Here is a 27,704-nt window from a genome sequence, read left to right as displayed (position 1 = left end):
AGATGTGCTTAAGGATTTTGATCACATCAGCGGGGCAGCTCTATTAAAACCAGTAGTTGTTGCTTCCTTTCTTGCGTTATCATTACTATCTGCACTTAGTATGTTTTTTTTTCTTTCACCCTCCCAGTTTGGTGTGTGGGTTTCAAAGCAGTGCCCTTCACGTCATCAGTAGCGTTAATCTTGGCCTAAAACTGATCAAGATTAGCTTTCAGTTTGGAATGCACATAATTCAGAAAGTTAAAGTGTGGGTGCAGTTTTGCACTGACTGTTCTGTTGAAAGAGTAGTGATTCAATTTAAAAGTGTTGGTGGTAGAAGGGGTTTTCTCCAGTCCTCGTGGAATGTACCCCATTCAGCGTCGCCATTCTTCAGGTAAGATAAAGTCACCTTGCCCTTAAAAATCCTGGGGTTTTAACTTCTCTCCCCCTTTTTTCCCTCCTCTGTAGAATGTATCGTGGCTAGAGGAAAAGGAGAAGGAGGTCGTCAGTGCATTGCGCTACTTTAAGACTATTGTGGACAAAATGGCAGTTGATAAGAAAGTATTAGAGATGCTACCAGGCTCAGCAAGTAAAGTGCTGGAAGCCATCCTGCCCCTGGTGCAAACCGAGCCACGCATCCAGCAAAGGTAAGTTTCCTTCTTGTAAGGAAGGGGAAGAAACCCTCCTTCTTGTGTCTGAAGAATCGCATCGCGCAGGAGACAGGAAATGCTGCAGTGGCTAATGAAGTGACTGCTATTTTTACTAATTATGTGGTAGTTTTCAAACATAATTTAAAAGCAGATTCCCTGCTGCGAAGAAGGCTGTGCTGTGGAAAGATAAAGCAAATCGGAATGGTCTCAGAGAGGAGGAAGGGCTGATTCTTGGCATAAACTTCGAAATTCATCATTTACTAGCAGGAAATGCTGTACTGCTTCTGCAGTCCATGATGGTATCCTAAAAGCTAACAAATCCAATAGCTTTTACCTGAAAAGGAGTTTATCTTCAGAGTAATCCCTTTCTGTGCTCAATTTATCCACTCTGATATTAGAGAAGTCTGAGACTGCACTCTTAACTGCTTTTTTGGATTTTACTGGATCAGATACAGAACAGGAATAAAACAGCTGTACTTCAGTAGATTAACCAATCCGAGTTCATTCCTGTGCACTCTCAACAGATTGTTTATTTTATGTTTTAACAGATTATGTGTATTATGTTTTAACCAGTTAGACAGTGGCTTTGAAAGCAGAGAAGAAGTAGATATTTGCCAAAGCAAAGCTCAGCAAATGGATTATAACAATTTGTGGAGCTGTCAAGCCATAGAGCTATAGCTGCTCTTCATTCCATAGATGCTGGAGCAATTGATTTACACAAAACAAGCAAACATCGTTGAATAATATGGAGAGAGCAAAATTATCACAGAGAAAAGCACAAATCTAGGCAGAGAAGTGCAATGTCTGATTCCTGAAATCCTTCCAGTTTTTCTGGTTGTTCCTGTTTGTTTTCCTGTTCAGTATCTCCAAAATGTTTGTTTCGAGATGCTTATTTCAATTCTGATGCAAGAAAGGTTTCTAGTATGGTCAAGACAGCAGGAGGGTGCCAAGTATTTTTGCAAACAGAGATGCTTAGCTGTGTTTGACCATAATGCATAGCCCAGGGTTGTATGTAACTACAAAATGAAGGAGGCAGTGGGTGAGTATCAGAGCTGTGCCTGGGACAGGAGAGATCCAAGTGAGGTTAGATCTGTAGAACTACAAAGAGCAATGGTTGTTAGAATGAGAACATGCATCAGGCTTCTGGGTACAGACACAAAAGTTTCTTCAGTTGCTATCAGGTTTCCCACAGCCATTAAATTCCTGACAAGCACCTGCTTTCACTTAATAAAAGAAAGAATGAACTTTCCCTGTACACCAGGAGAACATGTAAAATGTCAGCAAATATTTTTAGGGTAGAACGCGTTATCTTTAGAGTCACTCGCTTTGATTTATGTATCCACTGGGCGTTCACTGGGTGATCTTTCCTTCCAAGAATATATTTGGAAATAAATACCAACTAAATGGTCTTCAGCAGCAGCAGCAGTATTTCAGGCAGTTCTATTCTTCAAATTTCTTATACACTCTCTCTTAGTAGTGAACTACTGCAACCTTGAGAGTTGGGTATCCATATTTACTCATATAAGCAAAATTCTCATAGCTAGTAGTCAGTGGAATCTTCTACATAGTGATAAGTCTCTCTCTCTTTCTGGAAATGGTATATATTAAAGCACAGATCCCATATGTATGTTCTGCCTCAGTTAGCCTTACAGAAAAAAAGGGGATCTCAAAAAAAAAAAAAAAAAAAAAAAAAAAGGCCATGTCCTTTCATGACTACCTTTGCATTTTATTTCTTTTGAGTTGTGGCGGGGCTCAAAGGGGTGATTTTGATAACAAATCCCCCTCAAGAAAAGTGAGCAAGACTTGTGTCAGTGTGGAAGAAAGCCCTACAATTATTGTTGGACTTCTTTTTGCTTTAGGGGAAGCATTTGCATCAAGGAAAAAAGTAATTAAATCTAGCACAAAATGGCCTTTCAATTACCGCCTCCTTAGAAGGAAGCAGACTGAAGATTAATGGCAAAGAAATCAAAGCCTTAGAAAGCAAAGGGGGAGGGCCCTATTTAGGAAATATCTCCTACCAAGCTAATTTCATTTGAAATTAGAACAAATGACAAGCAGTATATTTTAAAAAAAAAAAAAAACAAAAACAACCAAACAAAAAAGTATTTGCCAGTTGTTTGTATCCCCCTGGTTGTAACTTGACAATAGTCCTTTCCCCGGTCCTGCAAACCCCATTCACCTAAAGAATCTCATTGAAGCTTTTGGGCTCGATTCTCTTCTCGCAGATAATGAAATTACTGGAGTTAAGCCAGTGTAAAAAGGATACCAGAGAGAAAAGGGAAGATTTGGAACGCTTGTATCAGTAATGATTGCAAGATTACACTTTCTCTTATCTGTTTATGGTTTTGATGCAGTTTGAAATTGATTTAACTTTACAAAGAATTGTTGAAGCGTTGCCATCAGCGATGTGTTAACACACCTTGTTTAGTAATGAAGTCAGTGTTTTCAGAATGGCCAGGAAAGTGCCTGTGAGCGCTGTTGTTACAGTTAACTTCTATTTAGAGTTGTCATCCTTCCAATTTTTTTTTTTTCCCCTTCAGAACAATAGCTTCAATTCTGTTTCTCATTAAAAACAAAACAAAGCAACACCCTTCCTCTTCCAAACCTGAAATTCATTCAGTTCAATTTCTGTAAAGAAGCAGGTTTTAATTACATGTTTTCAGGCATTATAAACAGTGAGGGAATGATTTGTAAAGGAATGAGTACAGTCAGCTCTCAATTATCTAAGACATTTTTGGGGAAAGTTAATAAGGAAGAAGGAAAGCATAGATAATTCTGAAATAATATAAATTAGACTTAAATATTTACCTTTGAAGTTAAGGCATAGGATGGAGCTGTAAATTAAAAAGGAAAGAGCGTTCTTTTTAGCATGGCTGTGTTAACCTGCAGCACAGACAATTCATTCTCAGCTGGGAATGGGCTGTTGATCATACCTTCGTGTCACCCCATTTGGTGCTGGAGGATGGGAGAGCAGCTGCAGCAGAGGAGAAACCGGGGCTGTGTCACCTGCTAAACACAAATTCGGAATGTCAGAGAGAAAAGGAGAACAATCACATTTTTAACAGTGTGAAATTAATTTTAAATCAAGCACTCTCATAACATTTGATAGTATGTTCATAATTTCTTTTTCTTCTTTTTTTCTCAACTATTTCTTCCCCTGCCATCCAGTTCTGCCATCTCATCCTGCTACAGCCGTGTGTACCAGAGTCTGGCCAATCTAATCCGCTGGTCTGATCAAGTGATGCTGGAAGGTGTGAATTCAGAAGACAAGGAGATGGTGACAACAGTCAAGGATGTCATAAAAGCTGTTCTGGATGGAGTCAAGGTATGTGAGACAAATACTTTATATAATATAATTTACAGTATATAATAATGTATTTTAGAAGAGATCTAGTAGAAAGAGGTTTTCAAGTGCAGGTAAAATATAAAGATCCTATTCTTGCCTTCAGTAAACCTCTTAAATCTACTGCTCCATCAGTGACACGATCTTGCTCGGTGTGCTGGTTAAAGACTAACACAAGTGGTTTGGCTACTGGTGTGCACTTCTGAAATGCTCGCCCTGGCGTTTGCATGAATCGGAAGAAACCATAAATCTTTACTGAGCATCGTATTAAATTTTCAGCAAGTCATTCCCAGTCTTCCACGCAGATTACAAGGCAGAGTTTGCATATTTTCTGTCTAGGCAAAATATAATGGAAATGCTTCGTATCAATGCCCACGGAGAATCAAAGAATCCACCTCCATCTTTTAACATAAATTTCAAGGGATTCATCGGTGATACATCATCGCTTTCAGCAGTCGGATTAGGGTGTGGAACAGGTGATGAGCTAAGCTCAGTTTTCTGGAGATTAATTTTACATAACTAATGGGAACGTTTAACAGAAACCTTTGTATGCTTTGTGAGACCTGCTTACAGCATCCCCTCCCTGCCCCACCCGGGGAAAGCTGTTGCCTTTCCTTCTGCCGCCCGCTAAGCTTTTGGGACCCATTATTTCTGTTTCCCAGGCTTGTCCCTGGGCTGATGGCCATGGAGGCTGGTCATTCGGCTGTCCTAGCGCTGCAGGTAAAAGTTTGCTTGAGCTGGGCTGAGGGCAGCAGCAGAGAGACCGTCATAACTCCTGGGAACCTTATTTTGCGAACTGTAGAGAAAGTTAAGCCTCTTTCAACAGCAGGGCTGAATCTAAAGGTGAACAGTTAGGTCAAGTACAGTGGGAAAGTTGGGGTAGAGTTTTGAGAACTGCAGCAGGTTCTTCACCTGGATTAGTGTATCAAGAACAGGCATCTTTCACTCAAACAGCCTCGTTTTTCTTAACTGGAGCTGAATGCAAAAATGAAGTGGATCTCCCAAAGTTTGACTATCACATTTTCAGGAGTCTTGTTATGGTGTTTGCATGCTCTTAATATCTCTTTAGTGTTGCTCAAACAACAGATGCTAAAATCTGCTATTACTTATTGAGTCTTTTAAGCAAATATCTTTGAAATGAAACATTCCTATCACCTAAAGAAGACAGATTTTCCAGGATTATTTTGCACATTATGCCCTTTAACTTTAAGCTCCAGATTTAAAAACCAAAGCTGGTCTTTGCACAGCAGGATGGAGAAAAAGAGTTTAGCGTAAAGTCTCAGCTGCTGTCAGTGTTGGAATTCAGCAGCAACTTGCAGTACGTGAAAATCTGTGCTGTGGTATCTGAGCCGTAACACCCCAGCAAAGAGCGAGACAGTTCACTCTCTTATCACTTAATGAACCTGCACAATCCAGTGGGGAGCCGTGTTATCGCCAGATCCAGGAGAGAGTTGTGTAGTCTTGTTTCGTGAGACTTGGACACCCGCTGTCCTTTCCTGTTAAGTGATATTTAAACCTCTGGTACCAGTTGCCGTCCAGTTTTGAGCCAGCCAAGGCTGGGAGCGATGCGGGCACGTCCCTGCAGTGCTGAACCTGAGCTATTGAGCCCCGCTGAGCGGCACGGCTATATCTGTCTCTACATTGTTTGTGAGACTAAAAGTTATTTTGGCCTTCCAGTTGGAGCTGGCTTACGTCTGGTCAGCTTGGAGTGTGGTTAGAGCAGATGTGGGGCTGTCTGGATAGATGCGAACGTGTCTGCCCACCAACAGGTCAGCGTTTGGGAGCAGCATGCGCTCTTCTCCTGCACAAGGAGGAACGAGGTTTATTTTAGAAGGGCTGAGATCTGGAAGCAGAACTGAGAAGTTGGACACTTCTCTGCTGTGGAGAGGCTTTTTTGGTTTTCTGGCAGATCACACCAGATCCGCTTCCACATTTCAGTGCTTACTTCCCCCTTTATTTTCAGAATTGAGCATAAAGGAGTCACTTGTTCACTTGTGTTCCTTGCTGGTTTGATCTCAGGTTTTAGTGCCTTGCTAGGCATATATAAAAAGATAAAAATAATGATCCTTGTTTTGATTACGTAACTTCTTAAAAATCCATCTCATTTTGGAATTTCCAGCTTGCTGAAGTAGCATAAGTTTGTAGAGAGGCTTTAATTATCTCTAATTACTGCTGCAGGAATCTCTTCACTTGCTGATAAGGAATAGCATAATGTGCATCTGGCTGGGTTGCGTGCTGATTACCTCTGTGTGTGCACTGAAGATCTTGGCTTGATTTTCAAACGGTAGTTCTCATTTTGGGGTTAGTAGAGAAGAGAAAAAGTCAGAGTCTAGGGAATCTGGTGATATTTGTCAAAGCCTGGAGGAAAAAGCGATCCTCTCACATATTGGCAATCATACGTTGTCTTGGTGTCTCTGGTGGGAGGTGTTTTGGGTTTTTTTTCACGGCCGCAATGGTTTGAATCATTTTAAAGAGACTTTTGAGCCGAGTTTGATTGTGTTTCTCCCCTGTTGTAACCTGCACTCCCATATGGTGGACAAGCGTGTGTCCATTGCAACTGGCAAAATGGGAAAACGGAGCATTTCAGCCCCGAGTGTCAGGAGGCTGTGCTGTGTCACAGCTGCCACCACCACAGTCTGCAGCACTGGCCTTGGCTGGGTTTAAGGTGTGAAATATGGTGAAGAAAAGTGAGGAAAAAGAGATGTCCCATTTTTCCTTCTATAGCCCTTTCAGAGGGATGTTTAAGGAGTATTTTGGCTTTTGGTTTGAAAGCCCATACATTTTGTTTCCCTTATTGTGCTCTTACGCGTTGTGTGGAATTACTGTTCTTGCTGGTGAGTACCCGGTAGCCCTCCGGGGTCCAGCGCCGAGTCTGTTAAACTGCACGAGTCTCCAGAAACTTCTTCAGCGGTGGAAGCTTGTCCAGAGGGCAGGAAGGTGGCCATCCATTGTGTCATCACTCATTCCTGACAGTGACTTGGGGCAGGGTGCCAGCTGCAGCCAGAAGAGGCAAGTGGTGTCACTGTGTGATTTCCAAATAGTCTGATTTATAGAAAAGCCTTGTTTGGAGTTTGTGGGCTCCCACGTCCTACGTTTGTTTTTCCTAGTGATGTTCTGTAAACTTTATAGGGGAATTTCTAAAGTCTGAAAGGAATCGCAAGTTTTTAATTAAAGATTGTTCATCCTGAAAGAGAAGATGAAACAGAGGAAAGTACATTTTTTTAAAAATAGTTTCTGTTGAGTAACTGGGGACACTCAGCAGAGAAATCTGAGGTCAGTTCAGTGTCTGTGTCACCACCTGTAGTTCTGTCATTGGAGACCCTTAATTATTTTAGTTTTTTGTATACTGTGTAATGTCCATTACTACAGTGGAGCTGATAGACTGTCAAAAGCCGTGTCAGTCTGTTGCTCCTTCTTGCGTTATTTGGGAGACGTGGACCTCCTTGGAGGTGGGAGCAGGCCAGGCTGGATGGCTGTGGTGAGCTTGGTGCCGTGCTTTTTCTCATAAGGGCACTTCTCAGAACACGCTGTTCCTCACCAGGGCTCTTGTCTGTCTGACCCAGACAGCAACATCTTCATAGCATTAGCGCACATGGACATCTGTACGTGCGCTGTTTGTGCTCTCTCTTCCTTCCTCACATATGGGATTTTCCAGGACAGTTTCTGGAAAGCTGAGTGTTTTGTCATGTTTTTGGTTGACATGGTATAAATTATTTTTGAGCACACCAAGAATTAAGTAGAACATGGAAACCAGTATCAACTGTGGTGGACACTTGGACTGTGTTTGCCATCCTTTGCACATCCTGTGCAGTACTTTATTCCTCTTGTTGTTTGTGTGTTGACCCATGGAAGTTCAGCCTTATATAAAAATACAAGAACTAGAATATTTCTCTTCCTCAGAAGGATGATGACAACAACATTCCAGTTGCAGTCACTGCATTGAGAGAGCAGTGACAGCAGCTCATCAGACATGATGATGATACTGGAATGATGACGCTGTACTTCAGGCTGCTTTAAAAAAAATAAAATTAAAATTGATCCCTTATAGTTTCCTGTGCATAATGTGCTGGGAAACCAATACTGTCAGGAAGCCGTGCCAGTTTTCCAGCCTGTAAGAGAGCATGTGTTTTTTATCTGTGAGCAGTAGATCTATTTGTCAGCCTCAAACATCCATAAAATGTTCTCTCCATCTTTCTGGCGTGAATGATTGTTGTTTTGACTGCTGGCAGACTTGTAGTTCAGGATTATCGTGCCCTTATCTCTTTATCCAGAGCCTTATCTGCCTATAACAGATACACAAGTAGTAGGCTTGCATTGCTAATACATTAAAAGATGGCTTCAGGGGAAGCGGGCCTTTTCATAAAGGTGTTCGCTGTTTAATTTGTTGTTGGGCATCTTACAGAAAACTTGCTTTTTGAAACAAACACACACTTGTTTATAAAATAGAAAGCAATTATTTATTTTTTTTTACTGACTAGGTGAAATACTCCACTGTGTAAGACATATTTATGTATGTAAAGTCAATTTGCCAATATCTGGGGTGATGTGGGGACTGGAACACATTTGTGATGATAGAGGAAAGAGGAAGCACAGCAAAAAGACACATATGCGGGTTTGTGCACAATCCCCATAGGGCCAGGGTTTATGAGCTTTAATCAAATATGGCTAAAATACTGCTGGGTGCAGACTGCTCCTTTAGAGCAGTGCTGCATCATTTGTAGAGCTCTGTGCCAGATTTACACCCAGCTCAGTTCTCACTGTGTCTGTGCCATCGTTCATCCGTAACGTGCATAACCAAGAGTTTCCTGCAGTACCATCCCTTTCTCTCCTATGATGTTTGAGTGCAGCATTCAGCAAATAATGATAATTCTCTTTTTCTTCTCTCCATCCATCAGGAGCTGGTCAGGCTCACGATTGAAAAGCAGGAGCATCCCTCTCCCACAAGCCCGGTTAAACCCAGTTTACCAGCATGTAAATCTGACAGGTGGGTCACTGACACAGTCTTCTTCTGTGTGCAGGACTAATATAGAAGGCATAATTTGGGCTACTGATAGTTGAATTAAAACATTCGGTTATTCTTCACAGTGGGTAGTGTCGGGTTGTTATGTAGCCTTATCCACTACAGTGGGATTGCTTAAAGAGAACAATATGGTGTGATAGGGAAGATACCAAAATCTGGCAATGAAACATCACTTGGCCATGACACATGCACAGTGTATTCTGCATATACATGGGATTCCACCTGCAGCTGCAAATTCTGCCTTCTGCTGTAGGTGCCTATCATATTGCATATGATTTAAAATATGTATTAGTCTGTCAGCCTGCTGCATTCCAGCTGTGGTTTATGATCTACAGTCTGTATTTTGCTTGTTGCAGCCCATCAGAACTTCCCCTTACAGACCGAGAAATGGAGATCCTCAACAAAACAACTAATATGACTCAATCCAACGAACTACTGACTGACTCCATGGATGAAGAAGTCGCACCTCCTAAACCCCCTCTGCCCAGCATTCGTGTGGCAGAAAACAGGTAATACTGGCCAACCAGCTGACTGAAAAATACCAGTGGCTCTTAGCCAGCTTCTTGTTTTTTAAACAATCTTGGCAAAATGTGCACAAGAGAGGTCGTGAGGAGGGTTAGTGATGCCTCTGAATTTCCAGTCCTCCAGAGTAATTCTTCCCTGCTTCTGGACTTCTGTTTATGACTTTGTGTTCTCTCTGTCCTGTTTTGAGCAATACTCTTCATTATCTGTGTTTCCCTTTCCTTCTTTTTATGTGAGGGCAGAGCCATGCCCCGAGATCCATACAGGAGAACCTTATTTAAAACTATGTGAACGCCACACTGTACAACAGTGTCTTGTGCTGTTGTATCCAATGGGAAATGTTGTCCTCCACATTCAGGTTGTTCTGCGTTGCTTATCAGCTTAAGAGTGAAAGGAACCAATAGTGCGTGAAAAAAATCTTTTACTTGGTTGTTCTTACCCTGTTCTACGAGTAACCACATGAAAGTTTCTATGTTCTATTTTGAGAAGGAAGAGAAAACCCCCAATTTGCAGGTTTTTGGTCTGTGTGTATGATGTTTTTCTTCTCTTGTGCTGGCGCTAATGAATGGTGTGAAAAATATTTGTCGTGCTAATTTGAAAATGTGGCATCAAGGGCTGTGGCTGGCAAAAAGAATCACATTTCTATGTATTTTATGAATTCTCACGGGTTATATAAAAATTTTCTGGTATGTTCCAGGAAGTTATTTGTGCTCTTGGGAAGCTTGATGATTACCAGAATTATGTGTCATTAGAAGCCAAACCTAAAAATACAGTGGTTAAAATGTCACAAGTTACTGCTAATGTGTATCTGAGGCAGATTCACGCCAAAACATGGTCCCTCACCATACACATGGTGAGAGCAACACTGACCATCTTGTTCCCTGAGCTTCGCCAAGAGAGTAAAAGGGTAGAAAAAGAATTTTCCTATCCTGTACATTTTTGAAACTTTGTACATTTTTCAAACCTGGAAGGCTTGAGGAGGAGGGACTTCTGTGAATGGAAACAATATTTGGATCAACCAAAACATTTAATTTCGATTTTCACCACTTTTATTGAGAAATAATTACTGTGCTAATTAGCCCCATTAAAAATAATTTTTAAAACAGCAATTGTTTTTGTTTGAGAAATACCAACTTTTTTCCAACCTTAAAAAATAACTCGCTGAACAGGACCTTACCTGTGAGAGTATTCTTAAACTGATATTTGTTAGTGGATACACTTTGCTCCTGGCCAGCTTCGGACCTGTGAGCTTTGAGCCTGGCAAGTCAAACGCTTTCTGGAAAACAAGCTCGTGAAGGCTCTAAAAGTCTTTTTGTTGGAAGAGTAACGGGAGCATTGATGCCTGTTGTGTCTTGCAGCCCTCCACCAGCATTGCCCCCTAAAAAACGGCAGTCGGCACCTTCCCCAACCAGAGTGGCAGTTGTGGCCCCCATGAGTCGAGCCACCAGTGGGTCCAGTTTACCAGTTGGAATCAACAGACAGGTAATGGCGTAACCCCTTTGGGAAAGCCAAGGGAAACGTGCTGTGAACTGTATGTAGTAAAGCTCAGAGAGATGCCGGGACCTGCAGCCACGTGGTTCCCTGCACGCCCCTGCTCGTCCCAAACTGCCCGGTACGGGAGAGCTCTGGAGCGCAAGTTTTAGTGTCAGGAACATCAGTATAATAAAGAATATGAGCAGCTTAATTTTTTTTTTACAGTGTTGTTGGATTTAATTAACAAATTGCTACAAACTTTGTTGCCTTTAGCTGTAGCAGAGTGTGAGGATGTGAGTGATTGAATAGCCCAGGGTGCAGAGCAACTGGCTGAGCTCACTGAGATCTCAGAAGTCTGTATTCATCCAGGCACAATTTAAAACACCTTTTAATCCAAACAGTAGTTTGAGCAACTGCTCTGACCACTGCTGGTGCTTTGGGGAAACTTGTAAATGGTCTGGTATGAAAACGGACGACTTGGGACTATGTGTGTTATTCATATTCCGTCATTTGTACTAGTGATGAGATTTATGATCTCATCTGATTAATCTGATTAATTTATGAGATTAAATGGTTGGGTTTGCTTTACACATTCAGGAATTTACCAACTCAGCAGTGAGGACCTGAATCATATTAAATTGCACCAAAATCAAATCTTGTCCTCATCCCCAAAGCCTCAGCTCTGGCTTAGGGAGCCTCTGTTGTCGGTTGCCTGACCCAGAAAAAGCAGTGGCAGTTCTTCAGTTACGAGTACAATCACACTTGGGCAGTATTGCAGGAGTGGGAATACTTGAGGGGTTCGCTTGCAGGTTGATAAGCTTGAGGTAATTTCCATAATAGAAATGTAGTCATAAGCACAGGAAGTTGTATCTCACTGTAGCTTATTTTCCCTTTGCGTGCACCTAGGCTAACCAAATATTTTGTAAAGCTCCAGTTATTTGATGAGAAATCTTGCATTCTGGTTACCTAGTATCAGTGTTTTGAGAAGCAGTCATCAGACACGTGTAGCGGTGAGGAACTCGGTCATCTTCTCAGCCTCTATGAAGTCCACTGTGGGTCACAGCACGCCCTGCCTGGAAGCAAGAATACAAAGAGCTCCCTGGTGTGGGCCCTTTACCAAATCTGAGGTTTTCTGTGGCCCTGACAAGCTTGTGTATCTAGAGAGGGCGAGCAGCACTGATCCTCTGCCTTCCTGGTTTTCTTAATGTGAGGTGTTTGCTCCTCAACCTGCCTCTTGCTTGCTAGCGAGTTGCCAAGAATGACAGTGATTTGATTTTTTTTTTTTAATTATTTTTATTTTTTTTTTGCTTCAGGATTTTGATGTTGACTGCTACGCCCAGAGAAGATTGTCGGGGGGAAGCCACTCCTACGGGGGGGAATCTCCTCGCCTCTCACCGTGCAGTAGCATTGGCAAACTCAGCAAGTCCGATGAGCAGCTCTCTTCCCTGGACCGTGACAGTGGCCAGTGCTCACGCAACACAAGCTGTGAAACGTTAGGTAAGCTGGGGGGCTGTCCAGGGCTGCCGGAGGAGCCCCCTTCACTCTTGTTTGGGAGCTGTCATAGCTGCGATGCAGAAGTAAATGGATTGTGCTTGCAACTGTCATCATGTAGTTGCTGCAGGCGGTTCTGTGCAGCATTGTATTCCGTCAGATAGGAAAAAGCCCAGGGGAATGTGTTTCCCCAGCTATAGATGATTGTGTTCAAACTCAGTTCAGCTCTCAAGTGGAATGTTTTGTTGATTTCAGCCTTGTCTGCAGAAATGACCGTTCTGGTAGACTAAAGTGATGTTGTTCTGATGTACTAGGAAAGAAAATAAAAATATAAATATGAAACATAAATAGTCTCTGCAATGATCTACCTATTGAATTTTTGTTACTCGTTTGCTAGTGTAAAGAAATAATGATAAGAATTTTATTTAGGCTGGACGTTACAGAAGGTGTAGCAAAAGGGGCCCTGCTGCAAGGAGCTACCACTATGATTAAATGAACAGATTAATTAAGTGATGGAGCGGGAGGGGCAGAACTGAGAAGGGCTAAACAGTAAAAGAAATAAACTAACGCATCATTCTCCTGTCCCCTGTTTAACCAGATCAATCGGATCACTATGATCCGGACTACGAATTCCTGCAGCAGGACCTCTCGAACGCTGACCAGATCCCTCAGCAGATGCCAGGTATCCTCAGCCCATTGCCAGAATCCTTGGGTGAGTCTGGCTCCCCTTTCCATGGACATGCTTTCCAGCTCCCGCAGGGCAGCTCCCCTCCACTGGAATTCTGCAGCCTCTCAGGAGCAGCGCAGCCAACAGAGACTCCTCCAGCTTTACCAGAAAAGAAGAGGAGGAGCGCAGCCTCTCAGACTTCAGATAACTCAGGCTGCAGGGTGTCCTATGAGAGGCACCCTTCCCAGTACGATAACATCTCGGAGGATGACATGCAGAATGCAGTGTCTGTCCCATCAGTACCCTTCACGCCGTTTGCTGCTGTTTTGCCTTTCCAGCAAGGAAACTCTTCAGCACCGGTTGAATTCATTGCTGACTTTGCTGCTCCAGATTCTAACAGTGACCCAGAGAAGCCACCGCCTTTGCCAGAGAAGAAAAACAAACACAGTAAGCAAGTTCTTGTGTTTGTGTTTTACCTTTCCCTCTCCTTGCAGTTGTGCTTCTGATGACACCTAATTAATGGTGACCCCAAGGTAATGCCCTTGCTTATGTGAGGCTGAGTTTCAAAATCAGTCAGTGTCAAAGGCATGGAAGGGAAGTGACAGTCCTTTGGCGAGCGGGAATGACTCTTGGAGCCAGGAGCAATCCAGGCCCGGGGGAGCTGGTGTCATGCAACATCTTTATTACTATAGCGAGACCATTTTACTTCTCTGTTTACCCGAGTGCAAATCTTTGGGGCACTCTGCTTTGCAGATCTTCCTGGTTTATCCTCCCTTTTAATGTCCATTCCTTCCCCCTGCCCCATTTTATGAATGTTTTCCCACTGCAGGAAAGAATTGAGTACTCTGCAAGAGCTCGGCGAAAGGGCTGCTTTTCTGTCCAAAACCGAGCATTGCCAGAGCAGTTATTTGGCAATGGGAACAGAGTCACCCACATAGCTGTGCAAGACAACACTATTAACCTAGTGTCCAGTACTGCTGTTTTGCTACGGGATCTCATTTCCTTTGGATGCCTAAGAATTTCCCACATCATTAAAATGAGCAGCCTCTAAACGCAGAAGCTTGCCATCCCCAGCCAGACTCCTGGCACACCAGTACTGACTGTGACTCAAGCTCACGGCCTTATTCTGATTTCCTTAATGTTCATGGCTGAAAACGTGTGAAACCTCTTGCCAAAAAAGCAGCCATGCTGATCCTCCAAGGAAGGCTGTGGGCTGTATAGTGAGATCCAGCAGAAGTTAGCTTACTAGTCAACGTTAGTGCACTAGTTACTGGCTTGCTTTGCAGTTGTACGTTGCATCTGGATCAATGGCATGATGTTGTATGGCTGGCAGCCCAAGTGAAGAGCTGATTCGAAAGTGCTGAGTTGTCCTTCTGACTCATTTCTGCAGTTTATAGTCTTTTTGCTGAGAATAAGGTGGAAGTGAGATCGGTGTATCATGCGGCAGGGTCAGTATTCTGTCCTTTTCTATGGTAGTTTACTGTGCCAGTCACTTTTTTTAAAAAACACATTGGCTGAAAGCATTTCCATTATCCCTGCCGAAGTGACCAGTCCACACTGGTAACCCTCTGGGATTTTGATCAGACCGTGAGGTTTGATCCACCTGAAATTGAAGGTCTTGTAGGTCCAGAGAAGAGCAACAAGGCTGGTGAGGGGTCTGGAGCACAAGTCTTATGAGGAGAGGCTGAGGGAACTAGGGTTATTCAGCCTGGAGAAAAGGAGGCTGAGGGGAGACCTTATCACTCTCTACAACTCCCTGAAAGGAGGGTGTAGAGAGGTGGGGGTCGGTCTCTTCTCCCAAGTCACGGGTGACAGGACTAGAGGAAACGGCCTCAAGTTGCGCCAGGGGAGGTTCAGGCTGGATATTAGGAAAAATTTTTTCACTGAAAGGGTTATCAGACATTGGAATGGTTGAGGTGGTTGAGGCACCATCCCTGGAAGTGTTCAAAAGACAGGTTGACGTGGTGCTGGGAGACATGGTTTAGTGATGGTGTTGCATTTTGTTGTTTTTGTGGGTGTTTATTTTTGTCAGGTTGATGGTTGGACAAGATGATCTTGAAGGTCCCTTCCAACCTAGAAGATTCTGTGATTCTGTAGTTCGGTGTCCTTGTACACAGGAAATCACTTTTGTCCCTCTCTGGTAAGCAAGATACTGAAAGCAGCTGTAAAGGAGCTTAGATGTTTGTCTGTAGACACCAGAAAGGAAATAAAAGCTGGCACAGGGCACGGCCAGGGTTGGTTGTTCTGGGTGGTGCTGTTCAAAATACTCTCCTGCAGTACAGGCTGCCAAGGGGGTGTGATGCAGAGGCTCCTTGCTGTAGGATCAGGCCCTTGTGGGCTCTGCACACCATTAATGAGGGCTGGGTCGGGGTGGTTTTACACTGTGCAGGCTGGGATGGATGCAGGGAAATGCACCTCGGTGCACGTGGGCGGCTTTAGCAGGGGTAGACACCCGCGTGAATCTTGGGTAAGAGGCAATTTGACAGTTGAAAGAGAGACCTGGGCTGTTTGCTTTTCCCTTTAAGCCTCCTGTCTTTGTTTTCTGTAATCATATGAGATGTCAAGGAGTTACTTAAAAACAATTTTTAAAGCTATCTTCTCATTTATTGCCTGTGCACCTTGCAACCTCAATACCAAGGCCGTGTATGTGAATTTTCTTTGATGTTAGAATAGAGTTAATTGTCATCTGTAATCTAGGACTATCAGAAGCTCTTGGACTATTGATCAGATTGCATTGTTAGCAAAAGGTAGAAGCTGATCTCTCATGTGTTGTCAGCTCTGATGGTTTGATAAAGCATCCTCGCTGCAAAGCTTGTGTTAGTATTTGGGCTGATACCTTACTGCTGCAGACTTTTTAATTGCATTCATGTGACACTAAGAACGTGTTTTAGATTGCATTTGCTCCACAGTATTTCACACCACAGATCTGTGGTGGTTAGTTTTACTTCTATTTTCAACATTAAAAGGGCAGTAAAACATTACTCAGGGTGTATGGTAGCACCCAGGATTTTTTTGCCTGCGGGCTGATGCATGTAGATATTCTTGTGTAATCACATCAGTGAGGCAGTGCTGCTTCCACAACTCCAACAAACTCCTGGGATCCAGAGGAGAGGCATGAATTTATTAAAAAGATCTAGAGGTCTCAGAGGTGGGACTTGGTTATAGTCCCTTAGTTGTGGGTCATCTTTTGGTAATTGGTGGGAAATGTTTCAGCAGAGACTTTGATGGCCTTTTAAAAGATAATATACAGCAAATCCTGCTTGAGTTAACCATGTGTGGTGCTGTGAGCTGTGCTCGGAGGGACCTCCAAGAGTTGACTTCTGTATAATTTAAACAGAGGAGTGATAAGCCTTTTAGTCTGGCATGAATTATTGTTATTTTACTGTGCTGTAAGAGTACATGTTATGTGCTAAGGGCAAATTACTCCAGACTTCTGCTTGAGCACCAGCATCGTGCTCCTGCTGCACAAGACACGGACGTGGAGCAGCTTCTGCCATGAAGAGCCCAGAGTCAGAAATAACAAGATCCTCCCCCCAAACAGCTTGGAAACTAGTGGTGAGGCACTTATTCATTTTTCCCTCCCTGTCAGTGGGAACAAAATGCAGCCTGGTGCCCCATAAGCAGCTGGTATTTAACTGCAGGAACCACGCTGCGGGCAGTCTGGGCTTAGCCAGCGGATAATGCGAGCTCTTTGAAAAACAGCTCTCCTCCCGGAGGTGACAGCAAAGACTGGCTTATTTGACCTTGACTTCTCCAGTGAGTTGATGTGCAGGACAGCTTAAGAATTGCCGTTATTTTGGCTCTTGCCCATGCACACAAATCTGTTGCGCTCGTTTGGGGCCAGTTGTAACACAGGCTGCTGACGCAGCGCCAGGAGTTGGGCTGGACCTTCAGTGAGTCCTCTGCAGCGGATACTGCTGTGCCTTTACCTGTACTGCAGACCTGCCTTATTGCTGGGAAACTTCTAGCAATTCCTTGCAGACCCCGGTAACCACTGGTCTGAGGGTGTTTTCCTTCTAAGACGTCGTTTTGCTGCCTTCTCTCCTCTCCTGTAGTTGCTTCCAGGACTGGGGGCTGCTCTCCCCAGCCGAGAGCATCGGCCACACAGCGAGTGGGCTCGGGAGCTCTGAGCACTACCCTTTACTTCTACCGTGTGGGCTAGAAATCCCTGAGCAGCTTTAGCTCTTTCAGAAACAACAGCCGAGGCTCTGCAAGCAGATTGCGGGGAAGGTGTTCCTAGCCTCACTCTGAGCCTTTATTTTTTTTTTATTTCGAATATTTTCTGTCTGGGTTCAGAACTGACATAAGCTGGGCATGGTGCTGTGATGGGAGAGATTTCTCTCTCACGCCTCCCTCCTGCTTGAGACTGTGTCACTCCACCCCGGCTGCTCACCGAGGAGGTTGCGACCCCGTCTCTCCCTCTGCTCAGTCGCTGCAGGGTGTGCAGCCTGGTCTGAGCTGGTGATGTAATTTCCCATCTGCTTTTTAAATTTCTGTCTTGCTAAAAACCACAGCAGAGAGGGAAGGGGATGGACGGAGATGGGGGAGAGAAGACCCTTTGCAAACAGCAGTTTCAGGAGCGGTCCTGCTCCCTTACTCTCTTGTGATGCCCATTTTAATTTTTGCTCTGCTCCTCAGCCAGGTTTGTATTTCACCATCCCAACTGTTTTTCACTTCACCTAAAAACAGAGAAGACGACAAAGTAGAGGCGGACACGCTCACGTGCCCTGGGCTAGTTGTAACAAGCAAGGCAGGGGAGCTGCCGTGGCAATGGGATGCATTAGCCTTATAAAGAGCTGAGATAAAAGAGCTCTTCATTATTCCCTTGCAGATTGAGTTAAGGCTCTCAACAGCATTCAGCCTTACTACCCTGAGTTACAGTAATTTAATTTTACGCGAGTGTCTAATGCGATACCCTTTTCGCTGACACTTCCCGAGTTGTAGTGTCACACAGGCGTCTGTGCCCAGGAACTCACAGCGTGATCCCGAGTGTTGTCTCCAGATCTGGACAGCGAAGCACTGGTTTTGTAGGTAACTCCACATGAAGGGTTGCTCTGAATTTGAATGTCTGCTGCATTATACCAGGGCTGCCAAGCCTGACTTCTTGGCTTTTGTCCTACTCAGTTGATGAGCTCTCAAAATGCAGTCTTTTCCCTCGAGCTCTTGTCCTCTACACTTCTCCAAGGAGTCTTGATCCTTAGTTCACTTTTGCTGCTAGAGAATTATCTTTCATAAGCCACCTTTACATCTTATCCTCTAAAGTTGTATGATACCAAGGCATTTTTCAGGGCACGGGTATTAATAGCAGTACCTTAGTCAACCAAACCACTGATATTTGCAAACAGCGGTTTAGCAATTCAGTATTTTCTACATCAAGACTCCTTCACCATGATTTCAAATAACAGACTATTGCCAGAATGTGCTTCTTTTCACTCTTAGGCTGAAATTCATGTGTATGAGCAAATTTGATCTTGGCTCTAGCACGAGTGCCGACAGCAGCAGATGAGCGGGCACAAACACACACTGACACGCGTGTGCCTGCAGTTTGAAACCTCTGTTGCGCTCCCTTCAAGAAGGAGAGGTCCAAACCAGCCACGGTGGTGACTCTTCTCTGAGAAGTGGTGCTGGGAAGGTGGGAGGGTGATGGGGGGAGGAAGAGGAGCAGGGCTGGGGTAGCGGGGGGTATTGGAGGTCGGAATTTCAGCAGCCTTGGCAGAGCAGTGCGGGAGCTGGCAGTACTGTGGGACATGGGACAGGTTGTCCACCGGCAGCACCGTGTGGGGTCACAGGATGAGGACAGCAGCTGTTACCGGTCGGGATTGAAATCCATCACCTGAGGTTTCCTGCGCTCCCATTGCCACGACCCTTTATTTTTTTTCTTTATTCTATTTTTTGGAGGAGGGACATCATTGTGTGGGAAGGGGCAGCTGCCTTAGCTCCATTTCTAAATAGAGTTTAAATTATTAGAGGAAATCTGAAAAAAGGTGCAAAAGACAGGTGCAAAGCGACTCCTTCCTGCCAACACGTTTGCACGGCTGCATCCTGTTTGACATCGGCTGGCCCGGAGAGCCGCGTTGGCAGGTGAACAGAGGGCTTTGCCTTGCAGCGAGTGTGGGAACCGGCTTCACGATGTGCGAATACTGCATTGTGGTCGTCGTATTTATAGCTTTCACTGAAGTCATCCATTCATTTCAGCTCTACAACTGAAATGCCAGCAGAAGCTGAATAATTGCCACCTAATGACCAGATTTACAAAAACTGACAACTGCTTGTTTATCAGGAAGAAGGGAGGAATGATCACAGAGTATCTTGTGCGTGACAGCCTATTTACAAAAAGGCCTTGGTTAGTCCTTTTTATGACACTTAAATACATCCGTTGCTCCTGTTCTCAGGTATATAGAAGAGAGTTCTTTATTTGTTTTACATTTATTAAGTGCACTTCTGATCCTTAATCATTCTGGGGTTTTGTAGTAGTCTTTCTATGACACTGGGTGTCATTCTCCCCCTCCAATACTTAAATATTGCAGCAGTAATTAATCTTCTGTCAGAGCTGCATAGGCAGACTTGTGTGGGTTTTTTCATAAATTTTTGGAAGGATATTGTACAGATGGAAAGGTCCTCTAAATGAGATTTGATCCCATTTAATATTGCCATTGAACCACATCTCAGAAATGCTTTTGAATCAGTTGGGTTCAAGAACTGGCGATGATAAGATGCTTTTAAAAAGAGATGGATGGTAGCAAATGGTGTTGGATTTGAGCTGAGGAGGTGGGAAGACACGGTCAGTGGCACTTTTAAAAGGTAAGTCTCTTGTGCCAGCATTGGCAGTGGCATTTAAATACCTGAGGGAGAGGTACACCCAGTCTCGCAGGTATGTATTCTCCGATAACAATTCTATCAGCTTGCTAGAATGGAGAAAGGCTGTAAGCCTCCTCGTTTGAGAAATCTTGCTGACTACAGAGACTTATTATAGGCACAGGATTTATTATAGATTTATTGTCAAGGTTACACCTTTGCACAAGATGATTTGTGGCTCCTAGAAAGCAGACTGAAGTTATTCTGTTTCTTTTGGTGACTCTGGGCATTAGCTGTTGAGGAATATTCTCAAAATTGCCGTGGATTACACAAGGAAGGGATTTGGGCTAAGCGTCAGTGAATCAGACTTCTCCAGTAGCTGTTTGGAGATCTCACTGGTTTAACCAAAAGCATTGCCAGATATGTCTGTGGCCTGTGATTTTGTCTGTTGTGCACTGGCTTGGAGGATGGGATCTTGAGATCCTTTCTTGCAAGGAGGATGGCAAATGACTCTGTGAGCTATGTGTGAACACAGCATGGATGCCGTGCTGCTCCTGGCCTGCAGCAAAGCCTGAATAAGAGTGGTGTGGCCTTATTCTTACTTTATTTTGGGAATGCCTGCTTGTTGCAGCTGCAGCATGTGGACCAGGAGCAGTGATGTGACCTTTTTTTGCAGTGATGGCGTATATGCAGTTTGTGGAAGACTACTCAGAGCCGCAGCCATCCATGTTCTACCAGACCCCTCAGAACGAGCACATCTATCAGCAGAAGAACAAGCACCTCATGGAAGTCTATGGGTTCAACGACTCCTTTATCAGCTTAGACCCCTCTCAAGATCTGGCACCTCCTCCTGCTCTCCCACCGAAGCAGCGGCAGCTGGTGAGTGAGATGCGCGGTGCCCTCCCTGGCAGGGCCCACCAGCCTCCCAGGAACAGCTCTGCTCTCGTTGCTCCTGTTTCTGACAGGCTGCGGTGGTGGGAGGATGTCTCGTCCGTGTTACCACATCGTGCTCCTTGGCATCTTGTTAACGTGTTTTTAGGCATTTTGCATCGTCTACTTTGAGCTCCTTTCTAACCCCACGTTCAGATTGTTCCCCATAAGCACTGAAAGTCCTAAAATGCCCTAAAAATGAAACATTAGTCTTCCACATGGCGTGGCTGAATCCGTGCCAGACTACAGGCTTGTGTAACGACAACTGCTTTGAAGATTTTGACACGCTGGGCAACGCAATTTTCAAGAGATTGCTGCGCTGATGTACCCAGTGCTGTTTTGAAACTGCTGTCAAGGATGCCACTAATAATAACCGTTTAAACATAATAACTGGTTTTGTGGCTCAGTCTTTGCCAGAGACACAGAACTTTGGTATAGCCATTAACTCGTGCATGTTTTCTCCACATTAGTCCCCTTCTGTGGTTCAGGATTTTACCTGTTTTACAGTCTTCTGCTGGCCTTCTCAAACTGCCACCACAAAAAGGCACATCCACAAGTGTTTGTGTGCTGGATGAGGGGTTTAACAGTCCAGCCAGTGCCATTTTCCATGTGGGGGATGAAATCCTGGCCTCAGTGATGGCGGCATCCTCAGTGGAGTTGGGATTTTGTCCTATTTCTTTTTAAGGGTCTTCCTTTCTTTTCAGGTTTGGTTTTTTTTTAACTCCAACCTTAGGGGGTTTGTTTATATGTATTATCTGGTTTGCTCTAATTAAAAAAAAAATATGCATCTTTTGTGCTGATGTAGCTAACTTAAATTGGCCATGGCTTTAACAAAACAAGAGGAAATGTGGGAACAGAGCCATGGTCTTACCATCATGAGGGCGACTGTTGCAATATTTATTCATGCTGTCTGTGCTGAAGTTTGACTGTCCTAGGGTGTTATTTTATAATCAAATGGGAAAAGCAACCGAGAACTCTTAATTTTGGGATTTGCATTACTACATTCCTGTGATGCAGGTAGGAGTCCTAAAAAGATAAAGTAACATTTCCAGCTAAGCTAAATTGAATATTATGCTTCAGTGCTTTGTGGGATGAGACCTTAAGCAGATGGGACAGTGGCGTTTTACAGGGACACTGAAGAGTCTACAGGACTCCTCTCTGAAGGATCAGGGAGTTCTCCAGAGGCTGTGGTCCCCTTGTCAGTGTGATCCTTGCACTGTCACTTGTACCTTTTAGTCCCTTGCCCTGCCTCCTCCCGGAGGTAGCTACACTCTAGTGATGGTTTCCAGTGGTGACTTGGTCAGCACGATCGTGAGGGAGGGTGTGTAAAGCACAGATTTAATGTAGCTGTTGTGCAGAAGGGAAACTCTGCTCCTTTTCTGAATTTGTCAGCTGAACCAAAGCATTTATTTGCTGCCCTTTAATCATTATCTGGGCAGCCAAGTTGTTACTGGTTTGACCACTAGACGTTCTTGTCATCTCACAAGCGGATACCTTCAAGGTGTTGCTTGCAGTTCCCCTGAAGCGAAGGTTTCTTCAAGTGCAGGCTCTCACCATTACCTTCATCTCGCTGTTGGGAAGGTGGTACAAGCAGACGATGGCTTATTCAACAATCACCGTAAAAGCCACAAGACTCTTGTTCCTCTGCTCCTGCTGCCGTGAGAGTTTCTGAAACAGCAAATCACACGGGCATCAGCTGCTCGAGCAGTAGGCAAGTTTTGCTGGGTGGGCTCCTCTATAAAATAATAATTAGCGAGTCCTTTCTTGTGAGCTTTGGATCTTATTTATGAAACAGTTGTACGTTATATTCAACAAGTCAGAGCTGAGAAAACCTAGATACACCTTAGCCTCACACTCCTTATTATAGTGGAATTTAGGAGAAATTCCTTAATAGTATTTGTTACTTACAGTGTAATATCTCCCTCTTGTGCAAATGATATATCATTTTGGATCGGACTGAGAAACGGCTGGACATCACTGTTATCCAGTGTCTCAGCGGTACCAGTGAGGGCCCATAGATCACACTGGAAAGACCAAGTTCCCAGTCTGCAGGTAGAGTCGGCCGCTTAATGGGTAGGAGCAAGAGCCAGTTCCTCCTTTGGGCATCTGCCCCCCATGCCACGGGGAAGAAAGGGCAGCGAGGAACAGCTTGTCTCTCCCGCAGCAGCCGTCCATGGGTGAACTGGAAGGGGGAGGCGGGAGTTTATTTTTAAGGGATTTGTGAAACAAAGAAGATTTGAACTGTGATTTTTGTCATGCCTCTTGAGCTCAAGAAAGGCATATTGGTGAGTCTGGCTTTGATGAACTGTATGAATAGCTGTTTGTTTAGCAAGCCATTATATGCATTGTTTTACAGTTAGCGTTTCTTATCCTTTATTCATAGCCTTTTCTGTGCTCTCTTTCTTTGTGTCTTCTGTCTCTTGCTTTCTTCCCCCTCTTCAGCAGGCCTCCTATGCTGCCTCTTCTTTCTCTTCTGTCTCCTACTGTGTCCAGCAAACTAAAGTGCCCTTCACCCCCGAGGACAGCGGTGCCACTCAGGGCCTCACTATGTCAGTCTCTAACTCCTTTCTCAACCGGCACAGCTCCTTTCCTGTGCATTCGGTGAGTTGCTCTCCGTGCTTTCACACGTGTGTGTATTTGTGTTGGTGAAACGCTTGTGTGCAAATTCCGTGCTTACCTGGGTTGCGGGTAAAGGTGAAGGTTCTTTGGGGGGCTTTTGAACTCAGGTAGTAATCAGCCAGGTGTGAAAAACGGCGTGTAAATCTTACTAAATGAAGCATGGGGGCGGGTTGTGGCTTTCCTTACTTTAAACACACATCAGTATTGGCATTTGCGGCGAGGGACTGGCGAAGGAGAGCTGCCCTGTGTGCCCAGGCACACTCTGTTGACCTGTGTGTTCCCCAGGCTACACGTTGGAGCTGCAAAGTTCTTTTTGTTCCGTTGCACAGCGTCAGCGATGTGGATGAGTCGATTAAAGGCTGCTGTGTGAGTCTGGCCTTTGGAGAAATAACAAGAAGCCATCCCCAAAATACGTGGATTTAGTCAAACGTATGGAAGAGTGGCTGCAGCTCCTTAATTATTTTTTTTCTTGAAAATGGCCTCGACCAGATCTTTCATGTTATATTTGCTTGTCTGCTTCCCTTCACATCCCCGTGGTCCCGAACAAGCTCAGTAAAGCTTGTGTGATTTGCTGACAAATGAGCAGGGTTTTCTCTCCTACGGCACTTGTGAGCAGCCTGAAGAGACAACGGCAGTAGGAGCTGGGAATGGTTTAAATCAAAATAAGAATAATCTTAGAGCACTGCTTAAATCTGTGATCAGCTGCTTAAATTAAATGGTAGTAATAACAAAGTGTTCATGTAATGAAATTAAATCTAACCATGGGATTCCAACAGCTCATCAGTATGGGGCTCGTTTGCATGTAAAACTATGTGGTTATGCTCTGATTGCCATGTGATGACAACTGAGAATAGGCTATTTTTTAACAGTGACCTGGATGTTTAGTAAATTAGACTACTTCTGGAGAAGAAATTGGCAGACAAGACTCAAGAAAATACATAAGTGTTCAATTAGTTTAATATTAAATATTTGAAAATGGTGTCCTCCCACTGTGCCACCGCTATCTTCCCATTTCAACACTTACTCATTCTGTAAAAATTAGCGATAACCGTTGGTCCAAAGAAGAAGAAAGTATTCAAGTACTTAACAATTAGTGGTACTTCACAAGCAATGGATTAAAGCTTTTGGCTTCCACTTGGGTGAGAGCAAGCAGTATCAGTTTTGCTGCAGAGATGAAAAGGCTGAGGTGTGGAAAGGTTAGTGCTTGCATAAATTTGTGGTAAACAGTTCTAAAATTTGAAGTAATGCACAAGTTCTGAATTGTACAGCTCTCTTGTTTGATAGTGATCCTTGCAAGCAAAACACAGAACTAGGTAAAAGCACTCAGTTATTTTTGTTTTAATTGAGAAGCTATAAATATGATACTACAATGTTCTAAAAATACGAGGGCACTTTCATTTAAAAAAGCATCCTGGTTGGATTAAATGGTTACTCCCTACTTAATTGTTCTGACCTGTTCTCATCTTGCTTTGGACTATATTATTGTGAATATATTATTCTACGAAATGTTAAAACTTCATTAAAAAATCCTTATTTGTTCTTGCAAGGATTTGGTGAGGGGAAAATAAATGGCTGGAGCATGAGGAACAATGAGAACAATTAGACAGTGCACTGTCAAATGCACAAAGGAAATAAGCTGAGTTAAAAAATGATGATTTTTCCAGTAATGCCTTTAAATTATGATAATCTCATAGTTGCTCATGACTCTGGCTGGTCTATTTTTTCACAGGCAAAAATGAGATTTTCACTATGACAGTGTCTCTTTGTCTGCGAGCTGCAAAATACCAATGTCCTTACATGCATCATAGCTGACCTATGTAATACCATAACCATGGTTTATCACATTTTCCCTATCCCTAATAAGACAGAGATGTGAAACAGCTGTCGAGGTTTGGACCGTTCCCAGGGTGACACCCTGCATTTCAGCACTGGGAAGGACCAGGGCCCCTTCTCCAATCTGCTCCCGAGTTTTGGCTGGGAAGACCATGAGGTTTCACGCGAGGGATGCCACGAGCTGCACCAGTAACACTTTAAGCACGTTGCTCTGCTCCTCTTAATCTCATGTCTTCATTTTTCCTCTCTCACCAGAGAAAGGCCACTCAATTGAGCACTGTAATGAACAATAAAGCTGTTAAAAAACAAGCAGTAGCTTTCCACCAGCCCCAGCAGGGGAGTAACACTGGGGAGAGCACACCCTCCGCATACCAGCCAGCTGGGTAGTTGGCCTCCTGTGTACCCAAATGTTAGTGGTGATTATCAGATCTCTTAAAATGATATGTCTCCCCCATTAATCGTTACCCATTTCATACAGGAAGCAAAAACCTCCTTAGATCAATACCAGGAAGCCAGAGCTGATAAATGAAATGACTGACCGTTGACCCAGCGTGAGCGATGCATCGCAGGTTGGCCAAGCGTAGCCAATTTTCAGAAGTTCCCTGTGCTTTTTCCCTTCCCGGGGGACTGGCCTGGGCTGGACAGCGGGAGGCAGTCCCAGAGGGCAGACCTGGCCTCGTACCCATCTGCTCACACGCGGCTGAGCCTACACCATTTTTTGCACGTTAGCCCAATAGCTCTGTGCTCCAGGTGGAAGACTAGTGCCTTGCTACTGATTGCAGGGGCTTAAAAAGGCTGTTTTCAGAGAGTGTTTTGAAGCAAAAAAAGAGGTGAAGTTTTTCAGACCATCTTTAACTCTTTTAATTTTTAATGTATGAATTTTTTTTCTAGAACCCTGACTTTTTTCTCTCCCATCAGTGCTGCAGACGCTGCTGCAGTCCAGAAGCCACCGCTGCTCTGTCAACCCACTAATCGTGCTTTTCCCTTCTTTGCAGGAAATTGTGTCAGAGGTAATAGCTTTTACTGGATAGAGGCAGATCTTGAGCAACTGGATCAAACCTCATAGGTTTGGCAAGTTGAGCTTGTTTTTTACCGAGTCTGATTCGCGTCTGGCCTCTGTGCCAGCAAGGGTCGTGCTTGTAGTGTGGGCTGATACTGTAGGGATCTGCAGCGTCATATTCCCCATCCCATGCCCAGCTAAGCCAGCAAATCCCACATCGGGGAGACAACTGGATTGTACTGTCAAGAGTCATTTCAGGGCTTCCCATCTCTTTTGAAAGTACTTTCTGTTGCTAGACGGTAGGAAGGGAGGTATGTGATACGAAAGCATCCTCCTCGGTAGTTGTTGGCAGTAGTTTCTCTCTAGCTGATCACCTGCCTCCCTTCTTCTTGTGAAGACAGAGATACTGTCCTTCGGTTTGTTAACTCCCTGTGCTGTTTGACTGGAAATGGGTGTGCAGGTGTCCAAACGGCAGGAATCAAATCTCATTACTTCCCGGCACCTGGGGAACTCTGCACTGCTAGAGGAAATCAGTCCGGTGACAAGCTGTACTGCCATCCATCTGCAGATTTCCCACCAGAGACTGTCGAAAGGCTTGCTTTGGGTTACAGCTAGGAACGTTTTCCTCACTGAAACAAGGACCACAGTTGTTCTCCGAGGCATGTACGTGCCATTAGTGGAAATTTGGCTGCATCCTCCACTATGGAGAAATAACTTGCCTTTCTCAACATGCTGTTTTTTCTTATGTTTTCTTTTTAATTAAGAAACATTTCCAGTAATTTTCCAGAAACCAAATCGGCTGTTGGATTCCAGCAGAAGGCGCAAGTGATTTCCTTATGAAAGCTCCAGTTCAGCGCTTCTGTTCTCACTTGTTCACACTGTTCTTGAGCAAATTGAGCAAGCACACAGAAAATTCACAGCAACTGTTTTTCTTTCTTGTGTATGCGCTAACGTATGTTCAGGAAAAAGAGGGTCAGATAAGTGTTTAAAGACACGCGCAATGCAGACATGTGCTTCGCATGTTTCCCCCGCCTCAATTGTGTTCAAATAACTCGGTTCCAGTCTGCAACACACACCGAGCTCTGGTCCTCAGCAGAGACTGAACTGGTTTGATTCATATGGTGGTCTGATGGTGGGAACCGTGATCAAACCGGGACTGAGAGATCATAGTGTGTGCATTCATTTCTGTCCTCAGTAGGGTTTGGCTCGTTAGTTTGGAGCAGAGGCAAGGGGGAAAGATCTGCATCCATTTAACCAGCTGCTGAGTTCTAGGTATTGTTTTGCCTTTCCTGTTTAGCATTCCTTCTCCATTTGTGTTCATTTCCACTGCCCACAGCAGGCCTGGACGGTGGTATTAATAGTGCTGGCATCACTGAATCTTGCTG

General features: G+C 44.2%; 1 protein-coding gene across 1 annotated transcript in view; it reads left to right on the top strand.

Annotated features, from left to right (window-relative positions):
• The window catches only part of RAPGEF1 (Rap guanine nucleotide exchange factor 1), an 86,446-nt gene that overhangs the window by 37,116 nt on the left and 21,626 nt on the right, over positions 1–27,704 (top strand). The window contains exons 3-11 of the mRNA XM_074161425.1: positions 445–623; positions 3,795–3,951; positions 8,865–8,953; positions 9,346–9,498; positions 10,870–10,993; positions 12,298–12,481; positions 13,074–13,589; positions 20,614–20,816; positions 23,310–23,468. Of these exons, the coding sequence (XP_074017526.1) occupies positions 445–623; positions 3,795–3,951; positions 8,865–8,953; positions 9,346–9,498; positions 10,870–10,993; positions 12,298–12,481; positions 13,074–13,589; positions 20,614–20,816; positions 23,310–23,468 (1,764 nt within the window). The remainder of the gene's footprint in view (positions 1–444; positions 624–3,794; positions 3,952–8,864; positions 8,954–9,345; positions 9,499–10,869; positions 10,994–12,297; positions 12,482–13,073; positions 13,590–20,613; positions 20,817–23,309; positions 23,469–27,704) is intronic.

Source organism: Numenius arquata, chromosome 19 (genome assembly GCF_964106895.1).
Source record: "Numenius arquata chromosome 19, bNumArq3.hap1.1, whole genome shotgun sequence".
In the NCBI taxonomy this organism is placed as follows: Eukaryota; Metazoa; Chordata; class Aves; order Charadriiformes; family Scolopacidae; genus Numenius; species Numenius arquata.
Note: the sequence above shows the minus strand (reverse complement) of the source record. Positions and strands in the feature narration are given on the sequence as shown.